Raw genomic sequence first — 16304 nt, forward strand, 5'->3', positions numbered from 1 at the left:
ATGTGTGAACCAGTTATGTGTGGTTGCGCCCTGGGTGTTGGGCTCCTGGGTTCCCCGCCCGGGCTGCGGGCTGTGGGAGAACAGGTGGGCATAGCTTCTGTCAGACAGAGAGATTGATGGAGCTGGAGTTAAAGCACATTGACTGGTGTGTGTGTGTGTGTGTGTGTGTGTGTGTGTGTGTGTGTGTGTGTGTGTGTGTGTGTGTGTGTGTGTGTGTGTGTGTGTGTGTGTGTGTGTGTGTGTGTGTGTGTGTGTGTGTGTGTGTGTGTGTGTGGGGGGGGGCGGGGGAGGGGGTCGGGGTATTCTCTTACAGTAATGGCAGAGATAGAGACAGCTGGGGTCTGCCTCACTGGACGTTGTGTGCTTTCTGTGCGCTGTGTGCACACTGAACTGCACACATGTAGATTGTGTGCACGTGTAATATTTCCATGGAGGAGCAGTGTGAGTCCTGTCCACCCCCTCTGTCGCCCCAAACAACAGGATTCCACCACACAGCCGTGCTGTTCACACCGGCCTCGCATGGAAAAGTTCACATTTAGTATAAAAAAAAACACAGCACAAAACACACAACAAACACACAATAAACACACCTCACAGAAATGTGACAGTGAAATGAAATAGTATAAATAAGACCAGTAAGATATCCTCTTTTAATCCAATATTATATTCATTATATACATGTATGTTATTGTGTCTATTTACATGTCACATATGTTATGACATGCTATGAAAATAGCATGTTATTGACTGTTTTTTTCCTTTGTTTAACACAAGTTTTTCAAATCATCAATGACCTCGCCGCGTCCAATGTACACCACCGCCACTGTAAATAAACGTGTCAGATTGTGTCGGTCTCTTTCACACCAGGAAACTATAAAAGCGCCAGCTGGCTTGTTAATGTCACATTCCTTGCCATTGTGTCTGCATGAATGTTGTTTGTGTATGTTTTTGTGTGTGTACGTTGTTGTTTGGAAGCAGCAATGTCCTCTCGCTGTAAGGGTGCAGTGAGAACTAGCCAGGAAGGTCAACGATAAATGATTACACTTTTATAACAAGAGGGGAGTGTAGGCTTGAAACTAATTGGGTTTACTGTAAATACTGTTTCGGGTGAGTGCAGTCAATGTTGGAGATAATGCAGATAATGGAGGTTTGGTCATCGTACATTGTGGCTTTCAAGAAAACTTTTAGTCCACACCGATTTATTTGGTTTTGAGGAAATTGAGTTGTGGTTGTATGAATGGTTGAAGACTGGGCCTACTCACTTATAGCACTCCTCTCTATTTTTTGTCCGACCTCTGAATGAATACCCCATAGGTTATGTCGTCTTCTATTCTGAAAGGAGGTTTCTTCAACTGCTTTGGTTTATGTGTGCCGCCATTTTGCGTGTATTTGGTGGCAGCGAATCCTAATTTCAGAAATAGGATGAGTTGGGGTAGTAAGGAGTATATAGTAAGGATAGCCAATATGTTTTCCTTTCCTTATTGTCATATTGTTTCCTTTGCAGTGTCACCTCGGCTGATTGAATGGTTATTTATTTTTTATATATTTTTATTTTTAGCTACTATATATACATATATATATATATCATGTTTTCATTTTTTATCCTTTTCCAATGGTTTGATTTTTCTGTCTGCTTCATACTTTAATACTGTTCAAATGTTCACTCGAATGCAGGAAACAAAGTCTATGCAACAGAGCACCTGTGTTGATTGGCTCATTCAGTTCACCTGTGTATACTGAAATCATCTGCTTTGTTTGTATGCCGATGGATAAATGTCATATATATCATGGACAATAGACATAGACAATTAACCGTTATTCGCCGAAGGTGAAGTGAATAGTGGGGAGTAGCCCACTTTATCATTTTCACAGGGCTATTTTCACGGAGCCTGAGGTGAATAATTCTTTCAGTATATACTACACGTCAACACTCCAAAACACTTTTAGCCGGGATTTTTTTGTCTTTACTAGCAGTTTATTTGTTTTTATTAGCGTTTGAGATCTCAATCATGGGATATTGCCCAATATCTCGAGATAGCGAACCAATCAAATTGCGCCATTTTAGGAGGTTCACATGTAGCATCTGCTTAAGAAATATGGACATAGACACATGGACATTGACAGATAGACAAAGACATATGGACATTGACAGATAGACAAAGACACATAGAGACGTGGCCACCTTGGCCTTTTGATCACCATATTGGAGAGCCAACGACTGGCCGTAGCCGCGGTTCTTCTGTATTAAAAGCACTATAACGCTGCCATCTCTTTACCAATGAGTCATGTTTATTCACGGGTTTATGATCTTTGTGTTTTTTTCTTTTTATGACGTCATATGATTGTAAAAACAACAACCGGTTGAGATACGTAAAGGTTGTGCATTTTATCCAGAGGAATGAATCGTTCATGGAACTTTTATGGCCAGTGTTTAGCTTTTGAGCAGCGGTGTGCGCGTTAGAAAGTCCGCCAAGGACAATTCTGGGCGTTGAAATACAAAATGTTTCAAATTTGAGGAGCAAAGAATAAAAAAACAAGATGACAACGTGTACAAATTTGTGCCATTTTTGGTTTTGTGCTGTTCGTTATAGACCCAAAGGAGAAGCACTTTAATCTTTCCAGCTATGCCAGTTAGGGAAAATATGAAAGACGGAAAAGAGAGAAAAATCCTGGTCCTGACAAATTTTTCTATTGGAATTGACAGGGTCGCCTAATGAATTGATTAAGCTTACCAAAATCGCAGTCAGCCACAATACCGGACAAAATGTAACATTGCGGAGAAATGAGTTTTTTGCATCGTCCTATGAGTCACAGCAAATACAGAGCAACACAGCCACAAAAGGAAGCCTTTCAGTTTCCTTTCCAACATAAACTGTTAAAACGTAATATTGATTGCAACATGAACCCCAACAGTTTTGTCTCCTTATATCGACAGAGGGGCTGTTTGCTTTGTTGTGGCCAAACACAACAATGCCAAAGCAAACCAAGTACGGGGGATTCAGAAGGAATTGTGTTTAGAATGAATAGGGCCTGCTGATGTTATAAGATAAGATAAGACAATCCTTTATTAGTCCCACAGTGGGGACATTTGCAGGGTTACAGCAGATAACATTACAGTAGTGCAAAATAAAATAAGAAAATACAAAAAAAATACAAATACAAATAATGGACTATTGTACAACAGTGTCCACTTGTGCATATGTATTGGCAGTGTGTGTGTGTGTGTGTGTGTGTGTCCGTTAAGTATGGAGAGTGAATGTTAAACAGTTACTGAAGGTTATTCCACGCTACTTAAAATGTAATCTATGGTTCTTTGATTCTCACGTCATCTTCACAAACAGTAGGAGAGTTTGCAGTGGACTGAAATGTCGGGAATTGATCGTGATCCTGAATTTAGAGTTAACTTAAACGGACGGACTGCTCAAGACACGATGACGACAAATACTATGTACCGGAAAAATAAAAAAAGACACTTAATAGCAGAACTAGTCAGTGAGAGCAGTGCTGATTGTAGAGTCTGAATGCTGCCGGGAGGAAGGTCCTGCGGTACCTCTCTGTCACACACCGCGGGTGTCTCAGCCTATCACTGAAGGCGCTGCTCAGTGATGTAAGTGTCCCGTGAAGGGGGTGGGACTATCATCCTCCAGTCACCAACCACCTCCACGGGGTCGGGGCGAGCGCCCTCCAGGACAGAGCTGGCTCTCTCGATGAGTTGGTTCAGCGTCTTCCTGTCAGCGGCCGTGATGCTGCTGATGCTCCAGCACACCACACCAGAGAAGATGGCTGATGCCACCACAGAGGTTCTTGAGCAGAAAGAGTCTGCTCGGGCCTTTTTTCGTAGAGGGAGTCGTCCCCCACCAACCCTTGGCTGCAGGCTTGATCAACCTAAATGTGTGTGTTCAATCTCCCATCCGTTGTACATTCTAAGCTGTCATTCAAATCCTCATCAGTGACCTTGAGTCTTGTGTCTGACCATAGGTTTTTCAGAGCCTTTTCCTTGCCCCTTTTGAGTGTTCTGAGGACATGAATCTAATCTAATCACACACATGGGCAGCATGTGCTACTTTGTGATACAGGATTATGTAATATGGACATTTTTTTAATTGTTCTTTTTAGTAACTTATTCTATGTTCAATATGGCAGGAAATAGATAAAGGGCATTGCCTGAATACTATGTATATTAACAAGGATGGAATATTTACACACAGTGTATACCATGTTTCGTAATATGTAGGCTAATATATATATATATATTTTTTTATATTTTATTTTCAAATTTTCAGGTTTTATGTAAACAAAGCAACAACCCTAACCCTAGCACAACAACAACAACAGAGTAACAAAAAACAACAGAGCTGCCAGATAAATCAAAGGTGTGTCTTGTAATATTTTGTTTCTTAAACTAATTATCATCCCAATTGTTTAGAGTGTGAGTAAACCGCAGCCATAATTCAAACCGTATGAGATTCAAAATACATTATGTGTGGCTGAGGGTTCAAGGATGGAAGGGGGGGGGGGCATCCCCCATGGTAACGGCCCACACCAACCCTGTGCTGCCTGTACGCCGTTGTTCTGTATGACTGTTGACTGCATTAGAGCTGTTGCACATGAAGCGCGCCACACAACGCGTTGAGGGCCGTTGTGTGTGAGGGATGTTGTAGTGTCCGAGAAGGTCAACCCTTGCAGACAACAAAGTCAATTGGAGCCTCAAAAGGAACTCGACACATCCACACACCTCGCGTGTGCCTTGGTCGCGACGCCCAAACACCTCGGAACAGGCGCTCGTTGTCAGGCAGTCTTGTCGCTAAAGCTAGCGAGGTATTCACGTTTTTGGGGGAGTGGCTATTTTTGTAGGGGTTGTACACTTTCACAATGTCTGTCTGGTTTCCCCAAAAATGCCTACCCCAGCTTTAATTTCCTGAGAATCCTCTTTATCAGGGCGAGTCACCTGCGCATACCGCTTTGTCAGTGGACTTTTTACCGAATTTAAGAGTTTATTTATTTTCTCTATTGGATTAGGCTGAAACCATTCATAGTGGTGGGGGAAATCAGTATGAATAGAGAATAGCAAAGGGATAAAGCTCACCCTGAGTAAACCTTCTTTAACACATGAATACGCTAGCCACATAAATACTGGCATCGGGGGCAGATGAGACAACAAGAAACCACCGCAGCTATGATTCACCCATCCCACCAAGGTCATTAATTATGAGTTCTTCTAATTTCAGCACACAGCTTTTCACACATTTATTAAGCTGTAATCGATATTTTTGATAAATAGGTCAACTGACAGCAAATTAATATCAGACCTTTGAAAAAATGTACAAGGCTTGAAAAAGTTCAAGGTGCTATGGGTCCAGGTGTTTACAGGCATGGACATAAATGTACACAGACGCTGCTGTAAAGAAATACAAGTAAACATGGGAACTTTTTCTGGATAAAAGGTACTATCAAATTTACATTTTACATTATACATTATACACCCATTTCAATTAGTCGTTTTTTTATATTCATTCAAATCCAATCTATATATTTTATATTACATATGATTATTTTTGTGTATACTATCCGTATCTATACTGAAGTTCAACCTTGGAAAAATAAAATGCTTTTATTCCTGGAGCATCCAGTAGAGGCCCCCACCGTCAAGGCTATTGCCAGGCTGATTCTTCCTCAGATTCAAACGATTGAGTCTCTCATTCATCATTCCCTGCATAACACCAGAATATATATTTTAACCTGACATTGATAGGCCCATCGATACCAGTAATTTACATCAACATAAAAATCCATGCACACTTTTTCTAGACGTTGTTTTTGATTTGCCAATTTCTGTGTATTGGAATCTTTAATCTGGAGTGAAAGGAACATTGTGTGTGTGTGTGTGTGTGTGTGTGTGTGTGTGTGTGTGTGTGTGTGTGTGAACACCACCAGGGGCCAATATCAATCAATCAATCAATCCAAGTCTGATCCATGATCTTAACTGAGGATAAATGGAATCCCATGCCCGTCCGCGCGACCGGTACGCATCTCTCCGCAGACGCAGAACGCTTACGTCCGTGCCTTTAAACCAAGAGCAAACTCCCTTGCACAGAACTCACCCCTACTCGACTCAATGTAGGCCTATGCAGCAACCGCACCAAGTCCCACTGACCCACAGGCCCCGTATGTTCAAAGGTTTGCTGCTTCAACTTCGAGTCGTCAGAATCCTTCATTTCCATTTCTTTTTACATTCAAATACCAGAAGGTACAAATCAATCCAGACCACGCCATAGCATCTCGAAGGGCTCTGAATCCACCAACAGCAGTTATGTGCAGCAAACCTGATGTCCCATGGATTGCCATTTCAAGCTACTTGTGGGTCTATTCAACGTGTTCTTCAGTGGAAAAGCAACAACGAAATCTTAAGTCATTTAAAATTTTAAAATGAGGCCCTAATTGAGTAGCATTAACCAATGCATGAGTTCATACAAAGATGATCCCCTTTAACTCAGTCTTTGCTATAACCGGAGCATCCCCGGTGACACGGGGATTATAGAACAGCCTCCGCAGGTAATGGTGCTAGCCGTGGTGCTGATCTGTCGGTTGGTTCTATTTCATTTAGCAAAAGGTTTATGATAATCTCAGATCCACGGCTCAAACGCACTGAAAGACATTCAGTTAGATTTATTCATTCATTATGTTAATTGTTCTGCCAATTGTTCTGTTCGCTCAGTGACTGAGAAAGCTCTTAAGAGGAGAAAGCTCACTCACACTGGGGGACACAGGTCATCCCCTTAAGGTGATGGGATGGACTGAGTCCCCCAAGGTCAAGGAATGGTTCACCGTATAATAATAAATAATATATATACACACGCACGCACGCACGCACGCACGCACGCACGCACGCACGCACGCACGCACGCACGCACGCACACACAAACACTGAGCGCGCACCGAGCGCACCATTCTTAGTCTAGAATGTTTAGGCACATTAACTACGTTAGTTGTGATTGGCCCGTGAGCCCAGGCCCGGAACACGCACGCAGCAAATGGATTTGTCCCGGAATGGCCGGTACATGAGCAGAGCCCTGCTACAACACAGGCTCATCTTTGAGTTGCATTTCAAAGATGGAGACCGTTTCTAGAGCCCAGAAGGATTTCAATACAAATGTCACACAAGCTTATATAGTTTATAGTTTGCAACATTTAATCAATTACAACCATTAGCCAGTGCTGATGGTGTATTCAACAAGTATGAGAACCAAACAAAACATTTAAACAACGTTTACTACTACAACTCATCAGGCTCAGTCGTCCACAGACCTGGTGAGGTCTGTTTTGACGGCCGGGTTGTCATGGCGACCGCGGAGCCCGGTCAGGTACACCAGGGGTCTGGGTACGTTGGTCTCGCTGTCCCGGGCGGTCTGGCAGGCGGTGTCTCTGGGGGCGAACGTCTGAGAGTCGTTCTCCCGTCTCATGTGGCTCAGGTGGGTCTGCGTGGAGTGGGTCACCCTGCTCTGCAGGTTGGCCTAGTGGGGGGGAAGGGGAGGGGTTTGGATAGATAGTTTGTTGCTGAAGCATTACATTTGTGAATAAAACAAGACACTAAAGGTACTCCAGTGTCAACACGGTTTTTTAACCTGTTAAATTCAGAGGCAGCCGACTCTCCAAAATAAATGTGACGGTGAAGTGTAATTTAGCCTTTTCTTTTGACCTCAAACCCTACATCCCATCCGTCTCACCTTTTCTACTCTGCAGATATGAGTGGAAAACAAAGAGATTTAGAAAAAGGGGCGGGTGAAAAGACGATGTGGTGAGCGAGAGCACAGCGAACACGATTTAAAGAACGCTATCGTGGACGCCAGGGCCAGCGTGTGCAAAGGTTTCCGAAGCAACGCTTAGTAGTTCTCCTCAGTTGACTTGAGGTGTGTGCATGGAGACAGACGGACAGACGGACCAGTTTGATGGCCCGCCTGCGCAGCTCCCACTCGTTCCACTGGTACGTGGTCACCAGGTTGGCCTCCAGGAGGTGGGTGTCCGTCTGGGTGCCGCTGTCTCTCCTGCTGGCCGCCTTCACCTGCAGGGTGCCCCCTGGAGCCATCTACACACACACACACACACACATAGACAGACACACGCACACATAGACAGACTGTGTTTATACTATAGCCCAGACAAAGGCAGAAATGGTGGTCCATCCATCTCACTTGGATTGCTCAGTGAGGCAACGCGATTCCAAGATATAAGGACATCGCATATAGGGACAGTGCCATGGACCCCACCCAGGTCCAGATCTATGGCACTGCTGGGATCTTCTGTCTCCACTACACACGGCAAAATGACCTACTGCAGCAACCAGGTTTCCTAACTGCCACGTCAACACAGAAGCCTGGTAGCTTATCCCGGTAACTAAGGACTAACCTCACAGTAGGGCGGGGCTAACCTTAAAGAAGGGCGTGGCTAACCTTAAGGAAGGGCGGGGCTAACCTTAAAGAAGGGCGGGGCTAACCTCAGAGTAGGGCGTGGCTAACCTCAGAGTAGGGTGTGGCTCACCTTAAAGAAGGGCGGGGCTAACCTTAAAGAAGGGCGGGGCTAACCTCACAGTAGGGCGTGGCTAACCTCACAGTAGGGCGGTGCTCACCTCAGAGTGGGGCGGGGATAACCTCACAGTAGGGCGGGGCTAACCTTAAGGAAGGGCGGGGCTAACCTCAGAGTAGGGCGGGGCTAACCTCACAGTAGGGCGGGGCTAACCTCAGAGTGGGGCGTGGCTCCGGTGAACTGCTGGTGCAGCTCCAGCAGCTGGATGAGCTCGGGGCAGCTCCGCGCCCGCTCGGCCACGCGGGCCGTGTAGTCATCCGGGCGGCTAGAGAAGTGCTCGGCGGCCTCCCGCGAGCTGAACACGTAGAACTTGTCCTGGAGCCTCAGGACGCCGATGCTGGGATTACCTAATATTAACATTGGTATATAGATACCCAAACGTTAGGGACCAACAGAGACCAAAAGACATTCCCATGGCAATAACCCAATCAAATAAGATGGGGTGGAGGACTAGAGGAATATTTGTAGTACTGTGCAGTCGTTTCGAGTCGTTTTAGGCCTTCTAGGGAAGTGCAATATACTCCATTTTACTGTACTTCATGTATTGATGTGTGTATGTTATGTGTTAAATAGTGCTGTAGATGTCTGGTTCAATGTGTTGTGGATTACATGTGCCTGTACTGTACAACAAATCGCCTTTCGGGGACGTTAAAGTTTTCTAAGTCTAAGTCCAAGTCATTGGTTGCATTGTTGTTTCTTATACAGGAGGACCAACAATATTTTCCTACTTATTCTCTGATTCTTAACCATAATTCCTGTGTTACCAAAGGAGAAACCGATACATGCATTTATTTGACGGATGCAATTTTAACCTAACAATGCTTGGCTGAGTCCAGAGGGACTTGAGAATACGTGGATTTGTGAATACATGAGTTCAGATCCATGTCATTCAGGTGCCGGTAAGGAGGTTAAGGGGCATATTGTGCATGGAAGCCTACAGGGAGGCTGAAGACATTGGGGTACACCATAGCCTCGTCACCTGACCCCAGCCCCCCTCTCTGTAGAGGGGTATCACCAGAGGGGTGGTGGTCACCTGACCCCAGCCCCCCTCTCTGTAGAGGGGTATCACCAGAGGGGTGGTGGTCACCTGACCCCAGCCCCCCTCTCTGTAGAGGGGTATCACCAGAGGGGTGGTGGTCACCTGACCCCAGCCCCCCTCTCTGTAGAGGGGTATCACCAGAGGGGTGGTGGTCACCTGACCCCAGCCCCCCTCTCTGTAGAGGGGTATCACCAGAGGGGTGGTGGTCACCTGACCCCAGCCCCCCTCTCTGTAGAGCGGTATAACCAGAGGGGTGGTGGTCACCTGACCCCAGCCCCCCTCTCTGTAGAGGGGTATCACCAGAGGGCTCTGGGCTCACCCGGGAGCAGCAGTCCGTCCCTGGCGGCCAGGCTGTACCCACACATCCCTCGGTACTGCAGCGGCAGCTTGGAGAAGTTCCCCATGGTCTCCGGGAACAGCCACTGCTGGCCCCAGACCTCCTTTCCGTCAACCCGTTCCTCTGGAGATGAGGAAGGTGGTCAATGGTTAGGCCCTTTCCCAGAGTTCCTGCCTGGCATTAATAAAGTATCTCATCTTGTAACAGGAACACACGTTTAGGAATCATACAAATATGGAAACTTTGATCTAACTTTGGATGAGTCCGACACTCAACTAGAGAACGTTGGCACCAGTTAAACATGTTCGGCAACAAGAAACTTCACCTGACAACAACCAACAACCCCATCAGGTATGGCACACTGATGCGGCTTTTGGTTATTTTAAGCACAGAATGTACATTGCGCTTCAAAAATTGTGCACACCATGATTGTGGATACATTTCTTAGTGTACACCATGACCAAACAGAAAATGTAAATGTTCAGTTTACAAGGGTGTCATAGCATGTCGGTGTGATATACAGCTCGGCAAACACAAGGACTCAAGTGACATGTACCACAACAGACGGACCAGACACACAGAATAACCTCTCTCCCAGACTGAGACCTACATGTTGTTATTATCAGCACCGACGACAGTGATGAAACCCCGCTCTGCGTCCCACTCACCCGCCGACTCGGCCATCCGCTGCTGGTCGCTCCTGACCTCCGAGCCGCGCAGCAGGAGGTCCAGCTGTGCGGGGGGGAACCGCTGGGCCTGGGCCAGCAGGAAGGGCTGCAGGCCCAGGGCCACCGCCTCCTGCACGTTGAGCACCACCGCCTCGTCCTGGAGCCCCGCCCACAGCCGGGCCAGCTCCGTGAAGTGGGGCTGGAGCACCACACCCTGGGTTAGCTTCACGAGTCGCGGCGTGAGCGGTGCGCTACAACACCGGGCCATTTCAAGGCTCCGCAATCGGCAACGCTGTGACTTCCACCGCAAAGCAGCGGATGGAGTGCGTTGCCTCGGGTTATCAGAAGGCGTCGGGGGACACTGGCGTGAATATAGATGACGCACGGCGGTGCAGAAGCTATCTCGTCGATGAAGGAAGGGGATCTTTAGTGTTGTAGGTGGGCCCTCTCGCGCATTGAGTGAAGTGACCATTCAACCGTAACAATAAGAGAACTTGTAATTGTAAAAGCTGTATACATATATGTACCACCTTCCCGACTTGTGTATAACACTGGTTGTGTATAACACTGGTAAAAACACAGGTTTTGGTTCCTTGATTAAAACAAATGTTGTCCAAAAATTTAAATGCTCCAAAACGGCATGCATATTAAAAATAAACTAATTTAATTTGGTTGCTTTCTTCTCTAAAGTAACAAAGTAAGATGACAAAGTGGGAAATGATCATCACTCCAATGACCTTGCTCCCTAGTATTTGTGATAAGGTCCATGTGTGGTGGACGTCAAGTTTTTCTCAACCATTTAGCAAGAAGTAAGTGTTCTCCAGCAGCTGGACGATAAGGTGGTTTGGAGGATGGTGACATAGCAATAGTCTAAATTGTCTGAAGTGTTTGTGTGTGTCCGTGCGCGTGCGTGAACACACAAGCATGCATTTGTGTTTGTGGCGAGCCCCAAGAAAAGATATTTGCACCAAGGTTCCCACAGGAGGTAAGATCTCTGGTTTGTAGTCACGGTAACAGCGAGAGGAGGAGGATAGGGGGGGGGGGGGGGGGGGGGAGATACGTACGAACACCACGGCGGTGGGCACGGCGGTCCTGGACTGAACCGCCTCCTTCAGGTTCAGGAGGCGGGTCTGTAGGTCGCTCTGCAGGCTCTCCACCTGCCTGGCACACAGACCCACGTCAGCCTGCAAGACAGACAGACAGACAGACCCACGTCAGCCTGCAAGACAGACAGACACACAGACCCACGTCAGCCTGCAAGACAGACAGACACACAGACCCACGTCAGCCTGCAAGACAGACAGACACACAGACCCACGTCAGCCTGCAAGACAGACAGACACACAGACCCACGTCAGCCTGCAAGACAGACAGACACACAGACCCACGTCAGCCTGCAAGACAGACAGATAGACAGACCCACGTCAGCCTGCAAGACAGACAGACACACAGACCCACGTCAGCCTGCAAGACAGACAGACACACAGACCCACGTCAGCCTGCAAGACAGACAGACAGACAGACCCACGTCAGCCTGCAAGACAGACAGATAGACAGACCCACGTCAGCCTGCAAGACAGACAGACAGACAGACCCACGTCAGCCTGCAAGACAGACAGAAATGTTTCAGTTTGGTTCAAGTTGGTTCTATTGACCTCAAAGAGTTTGAGGTTAACCGAGTTTGAGCTTAATAATGCGATGGTACTGGATTAGATCGGACATAGCTAAAGGTGATCTAGAGACGTTCTGATTTGTACTAAGTTACTTTTATTTATTGACCTTATGACTTTCACCTGTTTCCCTAACTAAGTCCCTAAGTACCCTAGCCACTTTGAAATAGTTCCTCTGTTTTTGTTCTACTGAGTCTCCTTGTTACACATACTTAAGTAACAACACCTGACTCTGCTCTCCTCCGCCGCTCCACCCACCAGTATGACTTTGAGGAGGGCTTCGTGCTGTCGGACGTTGTACAGCGCCTGCCTGAGCAGCGCGGGGGACGGGTCGGACTCCCCGGCCAGCGCCTGGCCGCCCGCCAGCGCCTCCAGCAGCGCGGTGTACCTCCAGGCCAGGCCCTGGGTCTGGAGCAGCGAGGCCTCCATGGCCCCGCTGAGCGCAGGCAGGGCCTCGTTCAGGAGCATGGGCACTGCGGGGCCCCAGGGGGGACAGGATCAACAGCCTGTAGTTAAGACACGCTGGAACCAATCCCATTGGTCCGTTCACACAAGGGTGCCAAAGTAGACGTTTCCGGTGATTGTTATTTCCCAAGATGCACTGCGCCGCCTGCACAAGATCCTTACACTGACTTTATATCACACCAAACTCCTTAGCCGTCTTTGCCATAAATTGTAATCGTAATAAATAATTGATATATAATTTATATAATAAATAATGTGATTGTAATAAATTGTAAATTGTAACATTTTGAACCGTAGGCCAAGGATTAACTTTGTTAGTTCTGTTTCGTCCTCTGGCAATAAACGACAATGGTGGGTGAGTTTTTTTCGACCGAAAAACTCATTCTAACTCACTCGAAAAACTCTGTACATCGCTCCACACCAAGGTGAGTGGAAGAGGGAGACTGTTGCGTTAGCTCCACCTAGCCTCTTTGATTGAAGGAGCGCGGCTGGCTGATGGAAACCTCTGGGACTTTTCCCTTAGAATGACACAACGAACTGTCCGCCATCGAGGTCGTAACAGTCGTAAAAATGATCCCGAGGGGGCCATAGGCCCACCCTAACCGCTAGACCGTCACGCCCCATCCGACATCCCCTCCTCATCTGGTATCCGCGGTAACGAAGTGTGGACTCACGGTCCTCGATGCCCTCCCCTCCCTTCTTCAGGAACTTGTTGAAGATCCGTATCCCCGTGACGACGGCGGTCAGCTCGGCCAGCTGCTGCTCCTTGTCCCGACCGGACAGAGACAGGAAGCCCGCCAGCTCCTGCTGAGGGAACACGCTCTGCAGGGCCGCTGGGACAGGAAGTAGACGCACACAGGGAGGTTTAGAGAGGAAGTGGACACACACACAGGGAGCAGGGAGGTTTAGAGAGGAAGTGGACACACACACAGGGAGCAGGGAGGTTTAGAGAGGAAGTAGATACACACACAGGGAGCAGGGAGGTTTAGAGAGGAAGTGGACACACACACAGGGAGCAGGGAGGTTTAGAGAGGAAGTGGACACACACAGGGAGCAGGGAGGTTTAGAGAGGAAGTGGACACACACACAGGGAGCAGGGAGGTTTAGAGAGGAAGTGGACACACACACAGGGAGCAGGGAGGTTTAGAGAGGAAGTGGACACACACACAGGGAGCAGGGAGGTTTAGAGAGGAAGTGGACACACACACAGGGAGCAGGGAGGTTTAGAGAGGAAGTGGACACACACACAGGGAGCAGGGAGGTTTAGAGAGGAAGTGGACACACACACAGGGAGCAGGGAGGTTTAGAGAGGAAGTGGACACACACACAGGGAGCAGGGAGGTTTAGAGAGGAAGTGGACACACACACAGGGAGCAGGGTATTCTGCAGTGCTGCTGGGACAGGAAGTAGACACAGACAGGAAGTATGGGGGTTTAGAGAGGAAGTAGACAGATACAGACAGGAAGGTCCCGAGATCCTGGTGAGGAAACACATTCTCCAGCGCTGCTGGGACAGGAAGTAGACATACAGACAGGAAGTAGATACATAGACATGTAGTAGAGAGATACAGACAGGAAGTAGATACATAGACAGGTAGTAGAGAGATACAGACAGGAAGTAGATACATAGGCAGGTAGTAGAGAGATACAGACAGGAAGTAGATACATAGACAGGTAGTAGAGAGATACAGACAGGAAGTAGATACATAGGCAGGTAGTAGAGAGATACAGACAGGAAGTAGATACATAGGCAGGTAGTAGAGAGATACAGACAGGAAGTAGATACATAGACAGGTAGTAGAGAGATACAGACAGGAAGTAGATACATAGACATGTAGTAGAGAGATACAGACAGGAAGTAGATACATAGACAGGTAGTAGAGAGATACAGACAGGAAGTAGATACATAGACAGGTAGTAGAGAGATACAGACAGGAAGTAGATACACAGACAAGTAGTAGAGAGATGCAGACAGGAAGTAGATACATAGGCAGGTAGTAGAGAGATACAGACAGGAAGTAGATACATAGACAGGTAGTAGAGAGATACAGACAGGAAGGTCGCCGGCTTCCGCTGAGGAAACGCATTCGGCAGCGCCGCTGGAACAGGAAGTGGACGGACACAGACTTCCTGTCGGTGTCCTTCCCAGGCACATCACGCCCGTCGTGATGTGAGCCCTACCCGTGGCCTCCCGGACGGCGTCGACGTCGTTGGGCGAGCCCACCCCGGAGCTCAGCAGCAGGTAGCTGATGATGCGGCGGTACAGGTCCTCCAGCGCCGACTGCGTCGTGGCCCGCACCTCCGCGATGTCCCGGGCCTCCGGGCCCAGCCGCGTGGCCAGCAGGCGCTGGTGCTCCTGGATGAACTCACCTGCGGCTCGGAAAGGTTTGGGAACAGAACAACACCCAAGGATTAGTTTACAATTGACCGCTAGAAGTATTGGTCAGTTCTAAAAAAAAAACAACGAATACAAGGAAAAACGAACTCGATGATGGCATGTGGAGAATAAACGTGTAGGCCTAACAATTTGAAATTAATTACAACAATTTCTTGACATGATACATGTTGAATAATACACAAATACAGAGGGGAAAAGTGACTAGATCATTTTTCTAGGCGTTATAAATGTGTTTAAATGACCCCGAGGCCCGACTCACGTCGAGATGTGTAGTTCATGTCAAAGTAAACCTGCATCTTTATTGTGTCGAGGGCTGGACTGCCTTCCTCGGTCAGTTTACCCACACACAACTGGGGAGGAAAAACATTTAAAATGGTCACATTAGAAAAAGACGAAATAAATGGTAGGCCTAATCATTAAGTTGAAGTGTTGTTAAAGAGTGTTACTTTTTTTTTGGTTACTTTACCTCCACCAGCTGCCTCACGTCCTGTCTGGTGAGGGTCCGGTCGACGTTGAACTCGTTCTTCGGGTCCAGCACCACAGCCTTCACCTGCGATTAATTTATTCTCTGCATTTATTCACAGACAACTTACACCCGACAGGTATCGCATTAAACATTGTACAGTAGCCTATGAACTCACCATGAAGGCCACCAGCGTCTCGGACGCGGCCTGGCCCTTCGCTGCGCATTCCTGGCCGATCTCTCGGATGATGTTTTTAATCACGCTTTCTGCCTGAGCCCTGGACATCCCTGCACTGCTTTATCAAACTATGGGCTTCATGAGCGGGTCGCTACAGAGGAGGTTTAAAACCAAGACAAACATCGACTTGTTGAGGGTTGTCAGGGTAACTGGCCGCATCCTGTCCACTAGATGGCGCCCTTGTCCACAGCCGGCTTAAACAACCGTTTCCAGTCATAATCATAATACTTGTATATTGGATTGGACCCAGGACATTATGTATATTTTTGGTTGGTCTATAATTTAGTTAGAAATATGTGGTGAAACTATATAGCCTATTCATCTTGGGGGGAAAAAAACTACCGAGGACATGTCACTAGGGTGCCCAATTCAGTTCACTTACATACTTCAATTATTTAATGGTGAAAAAAAAACCTTTAAAAGTTAAGATATCCTTTGCTGGTTTAT

General features: G+C 47.3%; 1 protein-coding gene across 1 annotated transcript; it reads right to left on the reverse strand.

Moving 5' to 3' along the window:
* Positions 1-7289: 7289 nt before the first annotated feature.
* cfap206 (cilia and flagella associated protein 206) lies at positions 7290-15905 on the reverse strand (the record flags this gene model as incomplete). The annotated part of the gene is made up of 12 exons (XM_084484156.1): positions 7290-7511; positions 7940-8080; positions 8734-8927; positions 9939-10079; positions 10625-10823; positions 11689-11808; positions 12553-12767; positions 13434-13592; positions 14940-15128; positions 15416-15506; positions 15623-15706; positions 15798-15905. 12 exons carry the CDS (start codon positions 15903-15905, stop codon positions 7290-7292), a joined length of 1863 nt encoding a protein of 620 aa, XP_084340282.1.
* Between the last annotated feature and the right edge of the window lie 399 nt (positions 15906-16304).

Source organism: Micromesistius poutassou (genome assembly GCF_964030765.1).
Source record: "Micromesistius poutassou genome assembly, chromosome: 19".
In the NCBI taxonomy this organism is placed as follows: Eukaryota; Metazoa; Chordata; class Actinopteri; order Gadiformes; family Gadidae; genus Micromesistius; species Micromesistius poutassou.